The sequence below is a fragment of the Coturnix japonica genome, chromosome 2 (genome assembly GCF_054131305.1).
Source record: "Coturnix japonica strain WE chromosome 2, WE-NBRP24, whole genome shotgun sequence".
Taxonomy (NCBI): Eukaryota; Metazoa; Chordata; class Aves; order Galliformes; family Phasianidae; genus Coturnix; species Coturnix japonica.
In genome coordinates, this window is record NC_140664.1 from 99,438,757 (window position 1) to 99,455,931 (window position 17,175).

General features: G+C 35.2%; 1 protein-coding gene across 5 annotated transcripts in view; it reads left to right on the plus strand.

Moving 5' to 3' along the window:
- ULK4 (unc-51 like kinase 4) overlaps positions 1–17,175 on the plus strand; it is a 190,903-nt gene that overhangs the window by 47,973 nt on the left and 125,755 nt on the right. For 4 of the 5 annotated variants that reach the window (XR_014942922.1, XM_085538199.1, XM_015854094.3 and 1 more), the window contains exons 22-27: positions 971–1,098; positions 4,836–4,969; positions 7,562–7,683; positions 7,960–8,016; positions 10,964–11,015; positions 11,109–11,203. Coding sequence is in view for 4 of the 5 variants with exons in the window: in XM_085538199.1 (XP_085394325.1) it covers positions 971–1,098; positions 4,836–4,969; positions 7,562–7,683; positions 7,960–8,016; positions 10,964–11,015; positions 11,109–11,203 (588 nt within the window). In the remaining variant the exon portion in view is untranslated. Of the gene's footprint in view, positions 1–970; positions 1,099–4,835; positions 4,970–6,786; positions 6,975–7,561; positions 7,684–7,959; positions 8,017–10,963; positions 11,016–11,108; positions 11,204–17,175 lie in introns of those variants that run through there. The other variant, XM_085538198.1, reaches the window with a different exon arrangement.

The following is a 17,175-nucleotide window of genomic DNA, read 5'->3' on the forward strand; positions in this document are numbered from 1 at the left end:
ATATATAAGTATTTCAGCAATTTTTGCCTCTTCTGATTTATTGAATTCTGCAGTTCAGCAAAGTTGTGCTGCAGATTTTCTTCAGATAAGCTGTTGGTGTTTGGCAATCCTCAGACCAGACGAAAAAGCAAATTACAAAACATCACCAGCTTGTTCTTCTGGGACATCTTTACTATTATCTGTGCTGATGACAATCTGTGTTTTGAAGACAGAGTTTAAATAGTATCACAGTAAAATCTGCTGGCTTGTTGGCTGGGTTTTACACTTATGTTCTTTCTTCCAGCTAAGCATTGCATGACTTTAATGAATTATGCTTGGTCTTGATTTTTAGTTTTATGAAATTGCCTTTCAGTTATTCTGTCAGCAAAAGAGGGAGTTTGATTAACACCTAGCACGCCGTGTGTTGTAGCAGAATTTAAAACTTTATATACTACATGCAGTCATATACTGGGTGTCTGCTTTATTCAATGGTATCATTTATGATCTGATGTAGCCATAGTTGTATCCAACAAAGGTGGTATTTTATCTTCTTACATGTATGGGAATTGTTAGTTAAACAATTTTGTCTTATTGGTGCTGAGGCATATCTCTGTTCTGAAAATCCAATGGTCTTAGAGATAAGTATGTTAAAGTAACTTGTATCCATCCTTAAGACAAGATATTTTGTAATGTCTTCTAGTCCATTCTGGACACAGTAGAACAGATAGTGTTTTCTTGCTATGGCTTGTGAGAATTTAAAACAGAGCAGCTTTTTACTTGACCTATTTTGGACAAAGTTTATTTAGTTGTGTTTTATGGATTTTTTTTATTTGCTATGGGAATGGAGTGAAAAGGGCCATATTAATACAGAATGCAAAGGAAAACTTGGGATTTTAAATGTATACAGTGTTAAAGTATAACACAAGTAACTTTTATATAAGATAATATTAATATTAATGAGTTTGTTTTTTGTTTGTTTGTTTCCACCAAGGAATTTGTGACTACAATTATTCGTTTACTTGAAAGTCCTTCAACTTTCATACGAGCAAAAGTATTTCTGGTCCTGTTGCAAGTTTTAATAAACAGCAGGGAAATGTTGCTACTCAGTTGTCAAGCAAGGTAAGATGACAATGGAATTTATGATTAGTGATGCAATACTTACTTTCAAAGTTGTGTGTAAGACACTTTCAGTACGTTGTATTTTGTAGTCAGTGTTTTAGGAATGAACTATCTTCTGTGCAATGCAGATCTTTTTGTTTCTGAGAATATGAAGAAAAGAGTTTTCTGTTTTATCTTTTGTTGTCAGGTGATGATTACTCCTGTATCTTGTATTGCTTTTTGAGAAGAGTAAAGATGTGTATTTGGAGTCAGTGGGCTGGATTTATAAGGGCAGATTTATAAGGAGTTATACCATCAAACCATTGTGAGGAGACAGCTTGTGGAGTGCTGTCATTTTATACTCCTCCACTCACAAATGAATCTGTAGATATGTCAATTTTTGTGGACTGTGGAGAGTAAGTGTTGGTTGCAAGATTCGCTGTTGTGCATCTTCTTGTATTTCTAAAAATGCTTTATCAAGTGATGTGTTCTGAACAGTGGAGAATGTATGATAATTTTGAAACAACTTTTTGAACATTACATATTTTTTGTGCTTCTTCTAGCACATACATCTAAGCTATGTGTTGGGAGGAACATCTGACCATTGTCCCATGCTGATGGTTAATATTTGTTTATCTATACCTAAGGTATTATGTGAAGGATAAGAACTTCAATGCAATTTATTGACAATTTATCCTCTTTCTTCCTTTTTTTTTTTTTCCTCTTCTTTCTTTTTTTGTTTTGTTTTGTTTGTTTGTTCATTTTCTTAATGATGCTTTCCACTGAGCAGCCTTTCTGAAGAAAATGTGTTGTGAGTTTGGGCTGTTATTTTATGTTGTGAACTTTGTGTTGCTGTTTTGTTATGCTCCAGGCAGAGCAGATTAGGGACCAAAACTTTATCTAACACACTGGCTAAAACAATAGGTAAGACATACAGCAGTTTTACTGAACTCATAAACTGCTATTCTTAATTCGTTGTGATTTCTTTGCAATTTCTCTTCAGCAAACAGTGTATCTTGAAAGGGCAAATGATCCAGACTAAAACATTTATCTTATATCTGGAGTACAAGATGATTACAGTTGGATGAGAGAGGAGAAATGAGCTATTTTATGTGGGGGCTGCTACTTCTGTAGTATCCCGAACTCTGAAAGAATTTTTCTTAAGACCAGCTGAGATAATTAGTATCGTTAATTTTTATTAATAGTAATTCAACACTGTATTTAAGATAATTATCTCCAGTTCTGTCAGAGAACTTAATACTAATAAATTTAAAATTTCTAGTACAGTATAAAGACCTTGGATAACTATCGAAAATGTTTTATATGGGATGAACTTTGGGTAGGAACTTTTTATTGGGGAGAAACAGGACAAGGGGACATGACTTTAAACTGGAAGAAGGTAGATTTAGACTAACTATTACGAAGAAATTATTTACAGTGAGGGTGGTCAAACACCAGAACAGTTGCCCAGAGAGCTTGTGAATGCCCCCTCCCTGGTAGCATTCCTGGCCAAGCTGGATGTGGCTTTGAGCTACCTGGTCTAGAGGGAGGTGTCCCTGCTTATAGCAGCGGGTTGGAAGCAGATGATCTTAAAGATTCCTTCCAACCTGAAACATTCTATGATTCTACATGCTCAAATCATTATATAATGATATTTGAGATATATGAAGAGTGTATAGTAAAATTCACATAAGTAATACTGGCTTGTCTTTAGCATATGCAGCTGATCGTAACATGATTTTTATTTTTTCAGATTATATTAACTGATTACAAAGATATTAATCTAATATCTAATATAATCTAATATAATCTAATATAATTATCTAATCAGTATGAGGCAATTTTTCAGTATGCATACATACTCCATGTGTATATTGTATAGTTTGAACATGATAAAACAAAGTCTTAATGATGTGTAACTTATTTTAATAACACCTGTATATCTATTTCATGTTTTGTGAGTGCATGACAAACTTGGACTGAATAAACTGAGAAAGTGTAGTACTTCATAGGCCTGATTTTGCCCATTAAATAGAACACTAGGACTATTCAGGCACTATAACTGATTTTCTGCAAATGACTGAAGGAAAATAAAGACATGAATGCTTTCCTGACTATATATGTATTTGTACAATTTTCTCAGACAGCATTAATTTGAGCAATACTATCAGGGAAAAATAGTTGTGCCTATTTCTAGAAAATCCTTGTGAAGGGTAAGATAGTTCTGTGATGGGGAGGACAACAGAAAGAAAACACGTGGCTTTACACAAGCAGATTTTGTATAAAATACTTAAATGTTTGGAAAAGCTAGAGTCATTTATACTGCTGTAATTTAAAACATTCTTCCATATATATATGTATATACATTGTGTGTATATATATATATATATATATAACATAAGGCATTTGGAAGGAAAATTTTATTTAAAGCACTGTCATATTATTAAGTGGTTCTCATCTACCACACCAGTGAGAAACCACTGTAATACTGCAATCTCTGGAAGTTGTATTAAAATGTCAGAGATGTCCCCATAGTCCATGGGACGTGCAGCTGAAAGTGGTATTGAGTGGGTCTTGTGATTTCCCTCTGTCTTCATCTTTGTAACAGAGTTCAGGAAGGATAAGGTGAGCTGTAGTATTCCTTAGCAGTCATGCACTGATAATAGAGACCTGATCCTTCAAAATGCATTCTTGACTAACTATTACCTAATTGGGTAGATAATCTCTGCAATGGAAATACACACCTGCTAGTGTAAAAATTTATGTTACTGATCCTTCAGTTTTGTTGTATTCACCTGAGGAAGGTTAATTAAGATGATCATTGATTATAAGATGAGTGTGTAAGAAAAATGGTAATATTAAGTAAGTTCTTAAAATCCAGAGCATGGCTTTCAGTCACCAGTGACTGGTGGTTCTGTGCGCCAAACCCCCTGGGAATTTGAGTATGAAACAGAGATGTCAATATTAGGCCCCTAAAGGGAAATCTGGCCCTTCTGTCTATTCAAATGAGTATTTTAAAATATTGCCTGAAGCATTCTGTTATAGGTGTGTTATTAAAGCAATCTCTTGTAAGTTAGCCAATGGCTAATAAATTGGTTACCATAGTTTACTATGAGAAGTGTCATTTTGCAGAACAGCATAATTTTACAGAATTTGTCAGTTAGAATGTAAGCACTGGGTTTTGTCTTTAGAAAACTGGAATCATATTTCCAGAGAAAAGATATAATGCTAGTTAGACTTCTCTCTCTTTTTTTATCTGTTTCTTTATGGCCGTTCTCAGTAATGATAACATTTGAATGGGCTATTTTATGATTAATTTTGTATGATTTTTCTTGACTGAAAAATAGATCAATTGTTACATAGACTTAAATTATTCTGGCTCTTGGAATTCTTAAGTTCTAGAAAAGATTGTCTTTAGTCTCAGCTTGTAGTGTGTGTGTTGGTCACATATTTCAAATTAAAGTCAATTGCTATCCCTAATTAATTCATTTGTTATATTAGCATTGTATCTTCATTTAAATTAGTAAAGCTGCATTCACAGTACCTTTTATTTTTCTGTTGTTCCTTGACACAATCATTAAAATTTTATTTATTTGAAGGGAAAACCCCAAAATTTAAACAAAATGAACATTCAGAGATGTTTTTTTCTCGATCGTAACCACAAGTACTAGAAATGCTACTTGCTGCAGTAGTATTTTACACATACAGTATCATTTTGGTATTATGAGAAGTAACATTTTGCACGTGCTTAAATGTAGGCTTGTGATGTATATTGAAAGAGACAGCAGAAAGACCACAGCAGGAAAAGAGCAGCAAAGCGGCAATGAATACCTGTCAAAATGCCTGGATCTTCTCATCCATCACATTGTACGGGAGCTGCCAGAAATTCTAGGTAAGCTGAGTTGGTTAGCTGAACAAATCTTATCTTTACTCACTCCCTTGAGAAATGCTTATGTATTTCCTTACATATACAGATGGAAAGAATGAATTTTCTGATTGTGTGAGATTTGCATGTTGTCAACTTCATGAAGTTTCTCAGTTTTGTCATGATCAGATATTTTGCATTGGAGTCTGGATTTTAAGGTTCAACTCGGTCAGGAAAAGGGCCCAGTTGTGCAAGAAGTTTTATTGGTGTTCTAAAGATATTCCAGGGAAACCTAAAAGAAAACTTGCTTTATATAGAACAGAGCAAGGAGAGACGTAACAGCGTATCTGTGAGTGTGTGTAAGAAACTTAAACTTCAGGGGATTTTTCTGGAAAATTTCTATGGAAAGGATGAAGGTAAGAAAAGAGGGAAAAGGAAGGAAAGAAGGAGAAAATACGAGATTGGTGTGGCTAGACTGAATCATAGGCATTAAAATGCTTATTAAAGCTTCTGGTGGGTGAGATCTCCAACAGAACACAATAAGAAAGGTAAATTGCAAGACGATGAAGGAATACTGAAAATCTTCAAGAAGAGAAATGGAACTAAAGCAACCCTGAATGTGTATGGCTTGTCATTAAATAGCATGGGGGGGAAAAAAAAGCATAGATTTATTTTCCTGTGTGATGATGGGTGATTTATTTTTCATCATCTCTCTGTTATTGCCAGAATATTGAAAATGAAATGGTAAAACTGCAAAGGTCATGTTGCTATTTTAAAAGAAACTGGTTCCTATGACAGTGCAATTTCTTTGCCCTGTTGCAAACAGGTGATTCAAACTAAATACCAGGTTCAAATGTTGAGTATGTTGTAGGATTTGGAAGCCTCAGAACCTGAAGGGTGGTATAAATCAAATATGTAGTTACTGCTGTTACTAAAAAACAATGCATCTATTTCTTTAGCAGCAGTTCTGCTGTTTTATTTTTGTTCCTTTTTATTTTTTCTTGTACTGATGTAGAAAATTAACACATTGTTTGACTGTTTGGAAAATTGATATCTCAAGCTTAATTTTGCATTAAAATTGCCTTTTCAGTCTAGATTTGTCTTTTGATTGTTTTTATTAAGTTATCTGTCCATATCTGTCAAAGGCTTTTCCTTTCTATTTTTGAGACCATAATGAAAGATCCTGTTCTGCTTGAGGAGGTAAAAATTACCATCTCTTAAGAAAAATGTCAAGATCTATAAAGTGGAACAGTTAAAAGGAGCTTAACTGTTGATTTAGAATTAATCCTAGCTAGTTTTTAATATGCATTTATTTAAGCTTCTTACCAATACCATCTTCTTCCACCAGAGGTAGCTATAAACCGAATAGATTGACAAATTGTAGAAATTTCCATTAAAGATACATTGAAATAAATTAAATAAAATTACAATCTCGTGAATAATGTTTAAGTTTTTAGTTGCTGTAGGTGTGGGAGCAAATTTATTTTGGTATTTCTGGTATTTAACCTATTTCTGGAAGATAAATGTAAATTGCTTATGTCAAACTAAGAATTAAAATAGCTGTATATCAAAACTGGTGCATCTGGTGAATATACAGACATTAGAACATATAGAATGAAGTGTTCAGTGACTATTGGTATGTGATTTCCCTTTAACAGTTTTGTATAGTTCTCTTGCTAGGGAAGACATATAGGAAGTGTATTTTCGGGACAGGATTTGACTTATTGTATTTTCAGACTAAAAGGATTGGATTTTCTTTCTTTACATAATAAGCCTTGACTTTTCTCTCTCTCTCTCTCTCTCTCTCTTTTTTTTTTTCTTTTCCTATTCTTTATTCCTTGCAGACATAGTCTTGGATTTCTAAAACAGTAATGTAACACAATGTAACTTCTCATCTGAAGTACAATTTTCACTATTGAATGTAGAATATGGTTCCCTTATTCTAATGTTTGTGTTTTGTTATGGACGAAGTTCCGTCACTGACCTGCTGCTAATTCTTTCTATAAGGATATGAAAAGTTCTGTTGCTTTAGGTAACTTAAATCGTTATTAAAATTGTGTGTACGCATTCACATCTAGTTGAGGGCTTTTCAGGAAGTGTGGGGGGGAGGGTTGCTTGCTTCTTTCCTCTGCTAGTACTATTGCTGCAGGAAAAAGATGCATTATGTCACTGACTTAGGTGAAGCTCTTGGTCAGCTGAAAGTTGTGAGACTTTTGTCTTTGATTTCAATGGAATTGAATTGCACTGATAGCATTTCAACAGTGGTTGTAATTCTGATGTAATCACCGAAAGCCAGTATAAATCCACATTGCCCAGAGGAGTAATTTCACCTCTGTTTCTACTCCTGCCTCATACTTCTAGCCTCAGCAGTTTGCAAGAGTTAGCATTTATGTGTCTATCCCTGGTAGCAGGAGTGGGAGATTGACCTGGCTGAAAACTAAATAGGTAATAAAAACATTGGATCAGCCTGATTTTATCATCATGCACATGAACACAAAATTCATCAGGAGAGAGATGATAGGCTTGCAGAGAGATACTTCAACAGAAGTACTTTATATCTCATTTTCTATTGAGTAACCTAATTACATTAGATCAGTCTGAAATGTTGTTTTTCTGTAGGTGACATTCTCAATACCTTAACTAATGTCTCTGGACGCAAACACCCATCAACAGTTCAGGCCAAACAGCTGAAGATGTGCCTTCCCATGATGCCTATTGTGCTTCATCTTGTGACATCCCAGGTAGATTCTTTTTTTCCTAAACTCCTTCAGATTCTAAAAATCTAATTTCTGCTGGTTAGGATCAGCATGGATCAAATAGAACAACTTAATTTTGATTTTATTGATGAGTATTTCAGCTAAATAGCAGTATTAAAAATGTAACCTTGTTTTTGTAGGATAAAAGCAAAAGCGTGTTTTGCCTTCTTTTTCAACATGACTATGAAATACTTTCAACCTTCTGTGGTCATAAGATGTTTGGTTACTCTAACTTTTTAAACTTTTGCTAAATTCAAATAGGTGTTTCGTCCTCGTGTTGTCACAGAGGAGTTTCTTTTCAACTATGGGACCTTACTTGTGAGTATAAGCATCCAAGTTAAATGGGGTTTGCAAAGAATGCATATACATAAAATGTTGGGATTTCAGTGCAAAGAAGTTACGTTAACTTTATACATTGGAGAGACATCTTCATTCTGAATACAATTATTTAGTTTTGATTTTGAGCAGTCTTCAGAGGTGTGATATTAAGTTAAATTCTGGGTTCTCCATCTGGGACAGAGCAATGCCAGACACAGGTATAAATTGGGGAACAAGATGCTTAGCAGAAAGGGACCTGGGGTAATAGTGACAGGAGGTTCAACATAAACTAGCAATGTGCTTTGGCAGCCAAGAGTGCAAACCCCATTTTGGGGTGCATTAAACTCAGCACAGCCAATTGGTAAAAACAGGTGACACTCCCACTGTATTTAGCATTGATGCAGTCTCTTCTTGCATCCTGTGTTCTGAGCTCCACAACATAAGAAAGATGTTAAAGTACTTGAAAAAGTCCAGAGGGGATTGACGGAGCTGGAAGGTGTGTACTTTGAGGAGGGAGGGGCTGATGGCACTGGTGTTGCACAGAGAGGCAATCTTAGTGCTCTCTGTGACTCCACGAGGAGGGGATACAGACGGATGTGTTGGCTTTGCTCCTGAGAACCAGCATCAGGATGTGCCAAAATGGACCAAAGGAGGCTTAGACTGGACATTATAAACATTTGTGTCCCATGGGAGTGGTCAGGTGTTGGAGCAGGCTCCTTGCAGAGGTGGCTGTTGCACCATGCTTGTCAGTGCTCCTTACAGGCTCACTGCTGGACAATGCCCTCCTTAACATGCCTCTAGATTTTGGTTAGCCCTAAAGTAGTCAGGCAGTTGGATACGTTATTATTAGGCTAATTGTGTTACTACAGCACTTCTTGCAGATCAAGGAGAAGAAAATTACTTGACTGACTGTTTCCTGTGTCTTGTCTCCATCAAACTAGGCAACTCATGAACTTAAAGATACTATTTCAATTTATGCATAAAAATTGTGGGGAAATAATACAACTGAAAAACATCTATGCAGTCAGAGTCTAATTTTTGTGACTGTGTAATTAATTCTGAAAGAGTAACTACCCATTCTACCAGGAAGCAGTCTACTCTGGAATTCTGCTTACCAACATTCCCACTGACGTCCATAAAAGGACATTCAATCTTCAGCTGGTAGTACTAGCTAGTAGTACTGTGCTTTATTTGAGGCCTATGAGTCTTGAGCAAGCTGGTCCTTCAAGTTGTTGGTTTTTTTTTTCTAATCTATTCAGAAATCTTACTTGTTACAACGAGAAACAATTAGGAGTGGAAAGATGTGTACTTGGCATTTGGAAGGGGAAAAAAAGTATTGATTTTCCTGCAACTGTTGTTCATTGAGAAATATCTTTTTTCTTACTGCTTTGAAGTTATTTCTGTCATCACTGTAATTCTCAGTGCTCCCATGAAAAGAAATTGAGAAGGAGTTGGGACAGTCCTTTCATGTTTTCAGCTGTAAATAGACATGGAAAAGAGTTGCTCTGCCCCAAAGGCACAGCTAATAGTAGAATCCCAGTGGAATGCACAGGGGAGCCTTGCTTGTCATAGAATACCCAAAGTTCCAAAAAAAACCCCACACCCAAATAATATATAAATGCACCTTCTTCTTGGTCTTAATTCTGTAGTAGGATATTAAGCAAATAAGCAAAAGTAGCTAAAACACCAAATGTGCTGATTTTTTTCAGATTGGTCTTGACACTATGGTTGTAAGTGAAGTGGTCTTAAATGAGCAAATAGTATGATTTGCTCTCTTCCAAAACAATTTAATTAGATTATAACTGATACTTTTCCTCAAATGATTAGGAAAAAACCTGCTGCTTTTTAGAAGCAATTGTTTTTATGACTTCTTATGAGGTACTTTTATATTATAAAATACACGGTTAACTTCTATCAGACTTTCTAATCGGTGAAGAATCCTTTAGATGTCTGTTACATAAGGAGGAAAAGTAACCCATATAGGCATTTCTGCTGTTCTAATATGTAACAAAAAAAAAAAAAAAAAAGTTTTAATTGATAGTAAAGTGTGAAATAAGTGCTTCAGAACAATCATTTTCTTAATGCTTTACATCACACAAACATAAAGAGGAATATTTGCACATAGAAAATTGGAAAAGTGTTATCCATTGTATTGTCATGTATCCACATAATGCATTCACTGTATATTAAATACTGTGTAAGTAACTAAAAACATAGGATAAATTTGGCTGATACTTTTTCTTTCTCTAGCAAGCGTCATTAACATGTCTTTTGCATCTCCTGTTAAATAGGCAGCTATGCATAAAAGTAGAAAATAGAGAATGAAATCAAAATTAAAAGGCAAAAGAATAGCAGGTGTACTTGTACAATATTTACTTATCTAAGGTTATTATTACTTCATTGTTCCCGTTCCTCAATGATGAGTTATTTAGGATGTACTTAGTAGAAGGGTTTGCCTTTTTGTATGTACTCATGTGTACAAGTCTATCTGTAGTAGGCATAGCAGCCATAGAGATCAAAAAGATGTACAAATAACAGAAAATTGCATTTTCTAGGAGAATCTTTGGTCTTTTTAGTGAGTTATTTTAGCATAGCCATATCGAAGGTAGTTCAAAGGCTTTTTAGAAAGTATAGTATTCTGTTAACAATAAAGACATTTAATTACTGTCTATTTGGCTGGAAATGCTGTCATTCCTTACATGAGTCAAAGTAATGATCCTTACTGTACTCTATGTTTAACTGTCCAGCAGCATTAAAGACTTGCAAAACTGTAATTGCCAGATTATGAACTTTTTGACTTTTATATCTAAATTATTATGAGAACTGCAGATGCATCAATATTTTGTATTTACTCAGTCCTTCAAAATTCATTTTGCAGTTATTCAGTGATTTTGCCTCTTAATTTTTGTTTTTGCCACATTTTGAAATAAATGCTTTTTTTCTGTAGAATTTTATCAGATCAATAGAATCAGGAGAAACAAATTTGGATGGAGCAATAGGTAAGTTAACCCATGATATTACTTGCACTTTTATAAGTAGGCATTATGTAGATATTGCATTTTTTAAAGAAATGTAATGATTTTTACTAATAGGTCCAGCTGCATCGGAAGAACTGATTAAGAATACTTTATCAACATTCGAAGCAATAACACTGCATCCTGCCTTGTTGACAGTCCATCACTTGACTGTAAGTCTGGCAACAGATTAAATAGTTGCAGGGTAATTGGCCAAATCCCAGTGATAAAAGAAATAGAAGCTGTTTGAATTATAACTTGAATTGTATTGTGTTTCTATTTGGCAACAAATAAAATTTATAAAGAGATTTATTTTCACAAAATGTAAGACATTCAAACTTGGTTTACTGTATTTAGAAATTGCAGAGAGAATGAGGAGGATATTTGCTTAAGATTCAGAAACAGCACTTCTTAAAACTATTTTCAAATAAATATCATACCTGATTCTATAAGCACGTATGTTGTTACAGATTAGTTGAATTTTTCCCACTTAGTTTGCCATTATGCTCTCAAGATAGCTTGGAAAGACCAGCTTTGAGGGCTGGCAACTCCACTTCATGAATTCTGTTCCTGCTGAAATCAATGAGAGTAACAGTTTGTAGCAATTATGTGAGATATTGTTGTTGTGCGTGCTTTCTTATGTCTTTAAGCTTGTTTTCTTACTGAAAATTGTATTGTTATTACCAAATAAATGTACTTTAAGCCTCGCGTAATACTAAGGATATGTTTTGTTCACAATTTTTTAATTAATTCATTAATTAATTTGAGCTTTGAGATAGGCTGGCTAGAATCAGAATCGCGTCGGGAAATAATTGTCAGCAAAATGGGAAGTCCAAGGGCTTGACTGACTGACAAATCCTTGTAACTTATTCCATTTGCTCATAAGTTCTTGTCAATGGTTGATGGGCTGGTTCAGCCTGGTTCCATGACTGGTGGGGCGGAGGGATTTCACAAAAACAGGGGACCCCAAAATAATGAAGAACAGCAGTGGTGATCTGAGGACACTTAGTTCAAATTGAAATTTGTGTGTCTGTACTGAAATTAGGTTAAGGGCATACTGAATATAGCACTGAAGTCAGGATGAGCTTTGTTTTAGCAAGTTGTGCTAGTTAAGAATGAGTGATCTTAGGGGTTGTGCTAGAGTAGAATGGTTGACCAAAGAAACTTCTGTGGGTTATCAGCATGACTTGTATTGGTGGAAATATGCGCCATTTTTTAAATGGAAATATATCAGCATTTACTAAAACTGCACTACCTTTTGTCAGCCTATTCTATTAGCTCCTATTTAAACTTTATTGGTTTTATTTATTTTATTCCTAGGAGAACAACATCAAGGAGACAGCTCCTTTTTACAACCTGACCTCCCCTACTCCCATGATAACATTCAACACAAAGTTATACTGAAGCTAGGGAATAACTGTTCCACTCACTTTTGAGTAACCCCTGGCCTAGTGATAGATGAAACAGCCTGTCTGTCCAGTGATGTAGCACCTTCCTGATTCAGAATAAGTCTGAATTGAAATTTATTTATTTTTAAATAACCGTGTCCTTGTCTATGAACAACTTTTTTTCTTCATTTGAGAAAATAAAAGCTGTTACTTTGTTCATTTTTGTAAATCTGGCTTAAGAGCCCTCCTGACACTGAGCAAATAGCCATTCAGACACAAAATAAAGTGGAAAAAATGCTTTCAATTTGGGATGTTAAATTCAAAATTGTCCGCTGTAATTAATAATCTCTAACCACATCTGCCACTAGTGGTGCAAACTGTAATTAGTTTAATACTATTTACGAAGTCTACTGTGCTAATTATACTTGAATGTACAGCTTACATTACTTTAGAGGAAAGAAATGCTTCATCTTCTGTGATGCATACAGAATATTTTTAGAAATACTGTTACTCAAGGGATGTCTTCTAATTGCTGCTCGCTGAGCATGACTGGAATCTATGAATATAAATGCCAATACCCAGCGGAACTTAGTGCCTTTTAAAAAAAGTTGAAGCAAGACATGTTCAAGGTTCCAGATCAATATTTTAAGTGTAACAGCAGTTAATAGGAGATTCTCTTACCGGAGAGAAATCTGTTTTTTAGGCTGATCTCTGAAGCCTAGATTGCTCATTTAGATAAAGTTGGTTACATGCGGTGTTTTATGAGTGAGGCAGGGGGGAAGCCATCACCTTACTTAAAGGATGTATTTTTTTTCATTCTGTGACAGTTCTTTAAACTTTCCAGTCAAAAATGAAATGCATTTTTCCTTAAATTTAGCAAATTGAATAAGAAGTGAAGCTGTTTTAAGCAAGCAAAACCAGTAAGTTTTCAGTTCAGATCTGGTTTTATTTAGCTGCAAAGTTGTGAAAATTAAGAAGAATTTAAGAGTAGCATTTCAGGTTCTTTCCCAACAAGAGGAAGAAAAAAAGTAACTGTTTAACGTTTTACTTCATGTTTGCTTTGTCTTTTTATTTGTGTATACCAAAGATTGAGTAATATACCAAATGTATATGGTATTATAAATTTGGTTAATTGAGTAAAGATTGAGTAAGATTTTTGTGATCAAATTAATGAATATCATCACTCTCAAGAAAGTTTATGAGAACACTCACTTCTGTGGTGACTGATAATTACATATAGGTATGGTAAAGTCAAGGGAAAATGAGGTAAAGTGTCCAGCAGTGGTTTTGTATGTAATTGTGTGCATTTTTGACAAGATGCAGAGACAAACAATGACTCAGTGTGACTCAGCATGTTTTCTACAAAACTCTGTACTCAGATGCTCTGATGGAGGCCTAAACAAATAATCTCTGTAGACTGGAGTGGAACGCAAACAATGATTTTGTAAACCAACACAAGTCCAAGTGTTTCCTCCGTGTTTGTAAAACAGAAAGCTGTTTAAAAGTGAGCATAGTAAATGTTATGAATACCTATTTTAAAACTTGAGTAATAGTTCAGACGTAATTAACTGGAAGAATTCTATGCCAACCGTATCACTTACATTTTTCTGCCCCCCCCCAAAAAAGACCTATGGTAATTCAGCACTCTTTGAACAGTGATGAGGTTTGTGACAGCAGCCATCTGGTTTCTGTGGGAGTCCTTCCAATACTCTTAACTAGCTCACAAGAATGCTCTATATACTGCACAGATAATCTCTTACCTGAATCACAAAAGTTATCCTGTAGTTTAGGCAAAAGTTGTCAGCAGTGATTCTCCTCCTGAAGGTTTTAGAACCTATTTTTAAAAACTGAGCCTAAATAAAAGCACCATACGCCTGATGATTTGCTTGATGAGAAGTCAAGGGAAAAGCAGTGTGACATGGAAATCTGCTGACTGACAATATAAGAGTTATTATTCTCACCAAAGATGACAACACGGGGGATTGAAACTTCAGCGAGTGCTTTTCTCTGCTTGTCTTAGTCTTTTCTTGATTCAGCATCAATGTGTTGTTCTTCATCCACAAGCTGTTCTCATCTAACTACTGACACCTTAATTTTGTCAGTGTAGGGCATAACTGTATGGACATATTATACAGCATTTCATCAATCACTTTCCCTTTTGAAGTAGATTAAAAATGTACACCCCATGTGGCTTTCTGTCCATTAAGCTAATCCACATGACATGAGGCTTTTTCTTGTGTGTGAAACCAGTTCTGTACTAATTGACGTATTGAGTCAATCAGTCAGAGCTGTCTCTTCCCTGAAGTTAAAAAAAGAAAAAGAAAAAAAAAAAAAGAAAAAAAAAAAGGAAAAGATCTCAATAAATATTCTGGATTTCTGAAGACTTTTCAAAATAATAAAATTGCAGAAATGTCATCCTTCTCCCCAATTCATTCTAACATTCATTAGATTGTTTTTATTACATTCTGAGAGATTTCTGGGAATATAAAAAAAAAACATTGAGAATCATGCTGTGCCCTCCAGCAGGTGCTTAAAGAAGTTTGAAGGCAGCATGATCCTAATCCCATGGTCAATCTCCGCAGCAACTTTGTATGTGGAATTTTAATGAGAATAAATGTCAAGATGATGTTAGTTGTTGTGGGTCTTACATGTGACTAGAACAAAGGTTTGGGACGTTGATAGTCTTTGCTTTGCTGCATTTAACTTGAATTGTGGATTAGGGGATGTTGGCCAGTAGTTGTAAATTAAACTTGCATACTGGACGGGATAACTGACCTCTAGAAAACTCTGTGAAGATATTGTATTTAATTTATTGCTAGTTTGAGTAGGGTAGCTTAATGGAATGGATAACATAGTTTCTTCTTGTAAATTAATTCCTGGATCTGATTTTCACCTGAGAACAGCATGGTTCAGAAGTACTACTGGACAGGGCTTTAAACCTGCTTGCCCTTTCAGTCCACCCAAAGTTACACCAAAAGTCAATGTTTTGTCTGTAAACACTGACCTGAAGATCTCTAAAGCTCAGTTGTAAGCAAACGAGAGACTTTTTTTAGGCTAGTAATGTCAGCTGTATTGAGGCAACTGGCACTGAGAAGAGGGTTAAGCTTCACATCTAAGCATACCCTAAGTTGCAAGTGATAACAGTTAAGATTGATGGTATGCTTGTTCATTAACACACAGTGATTGTGTGTATACGTTGTGTGAATTCAACCTTGCTGACTACACAACCCTGTTGGATGTGGAATATACTGTCATAGGGTACTTTCCATAAACTGTGCTAACACTGGATCCTTCTGCTGCAGGCCCTTGCAGAGTTATAACTGCTCTTTTCTGGATATCTGTGGGGCTTGGACTTCATTTGGTGAGGCTGAGTAAAAGCTGAGGTGATGTTTCTTTGTTACTAACAAAGTAAGAACATTTGTTTGATATGCAAGTCATGTGTGTCTAACATAGTTTGAACAGTGAAGACAAAAAGACTGCAGTCACAGTTGTCTCTTGCAAACCTTCTCACAGGAGTGGCTGAATACTTAATGAAAACTTACAGTACTTATGAAAACTTATAATACTTATGAAACTGTGGCTCAACTTTCTTTCTCTTTTCAGAAATAAGGAAATACGGAGACTTTGCAGAAGAATTTCTGTTAAAATTGTACTTTGCTTCCTACAGATCTGTCAGTGATCTGAGGCCAGTTCAGCCTGATTCGCTGACTAAATGGGGTAGGGAAGACACATGGACCCATGCCTCAAGACAGGGGAAAGGTTGCCTGAAAGCAATATAGCTGCAACAAGCTAAGGGAGAAAAGTAATGTACTAAATATGATACTGAAATGCAAGATAGCAATACAGTGCAATTTAATTGTTTTATGCACCAAAGACTCTTAAAATCCACCAGTAAACCTTCCCTCTTATCTTCTGACGAAGTAGAGTAGAGATTACTTTTAAAAATTTAGGTATGTTACAGCACATGCTATTTATAAGCAATAAAGAGAAAGGGCATGAGTTGTGAGGTGAGAGAGCTGCCTGATGTTGCTACATTATTTGCAGTTGTGAAAACTAAAACTGACAGAAGAGTTGCAAAGGATTTCAAGATACTGAGTGGAAGGGTAACATAATGACATGCAATTCAATACTGATAAATGTCAGGCAATGCATATAAGGAAAGTTATGCATACATGATGTCAGGATCTAAACTACTTGTAACTATTCTATTTTTTAGCGTAGTTTTTTTTTTTTTTTTTTTCTATGAGAACGGTGACATAATGCTCATCCATAATCGGGAAGATAGCTAGATTATTAGAAGTGACTGGCAAAAGACCAGAGAGAAAAGCAGAAAACATCACTGCGCCAGGGCAAGTCCATCGTGCCTTCAGATCTTGGATGCTGAATACAGTTGTGGTCAATTATTCTCAAAGGGAACATGGAAAAAGTACATCTTGGTGATGCAGGGCAGGATTGAATAGAAAGGAACTTCGACTTTTAGCTTGTAAGTGAAAGGAGGAGTGTAAAAATTAATGAATGGAATGAGAAAGATGAATTCAAAATAACTATTAATGATTTTCTACTGGGTATCAGTTTAGGTAACTAGACAGATGTTTTTAAATAAATAAGTGCCTTTTCATAAGGCACAGTCGAGGTATGGAATTCTGTGCTGTAGGGATTGCATGTGCTAGCAGTATGAATACATTTTAGATAGGATTGGGCAAATTTATCAGAGGGGTTAGTAAACTGTATTAAATGTAAAAGTGCTGTTACAGCTT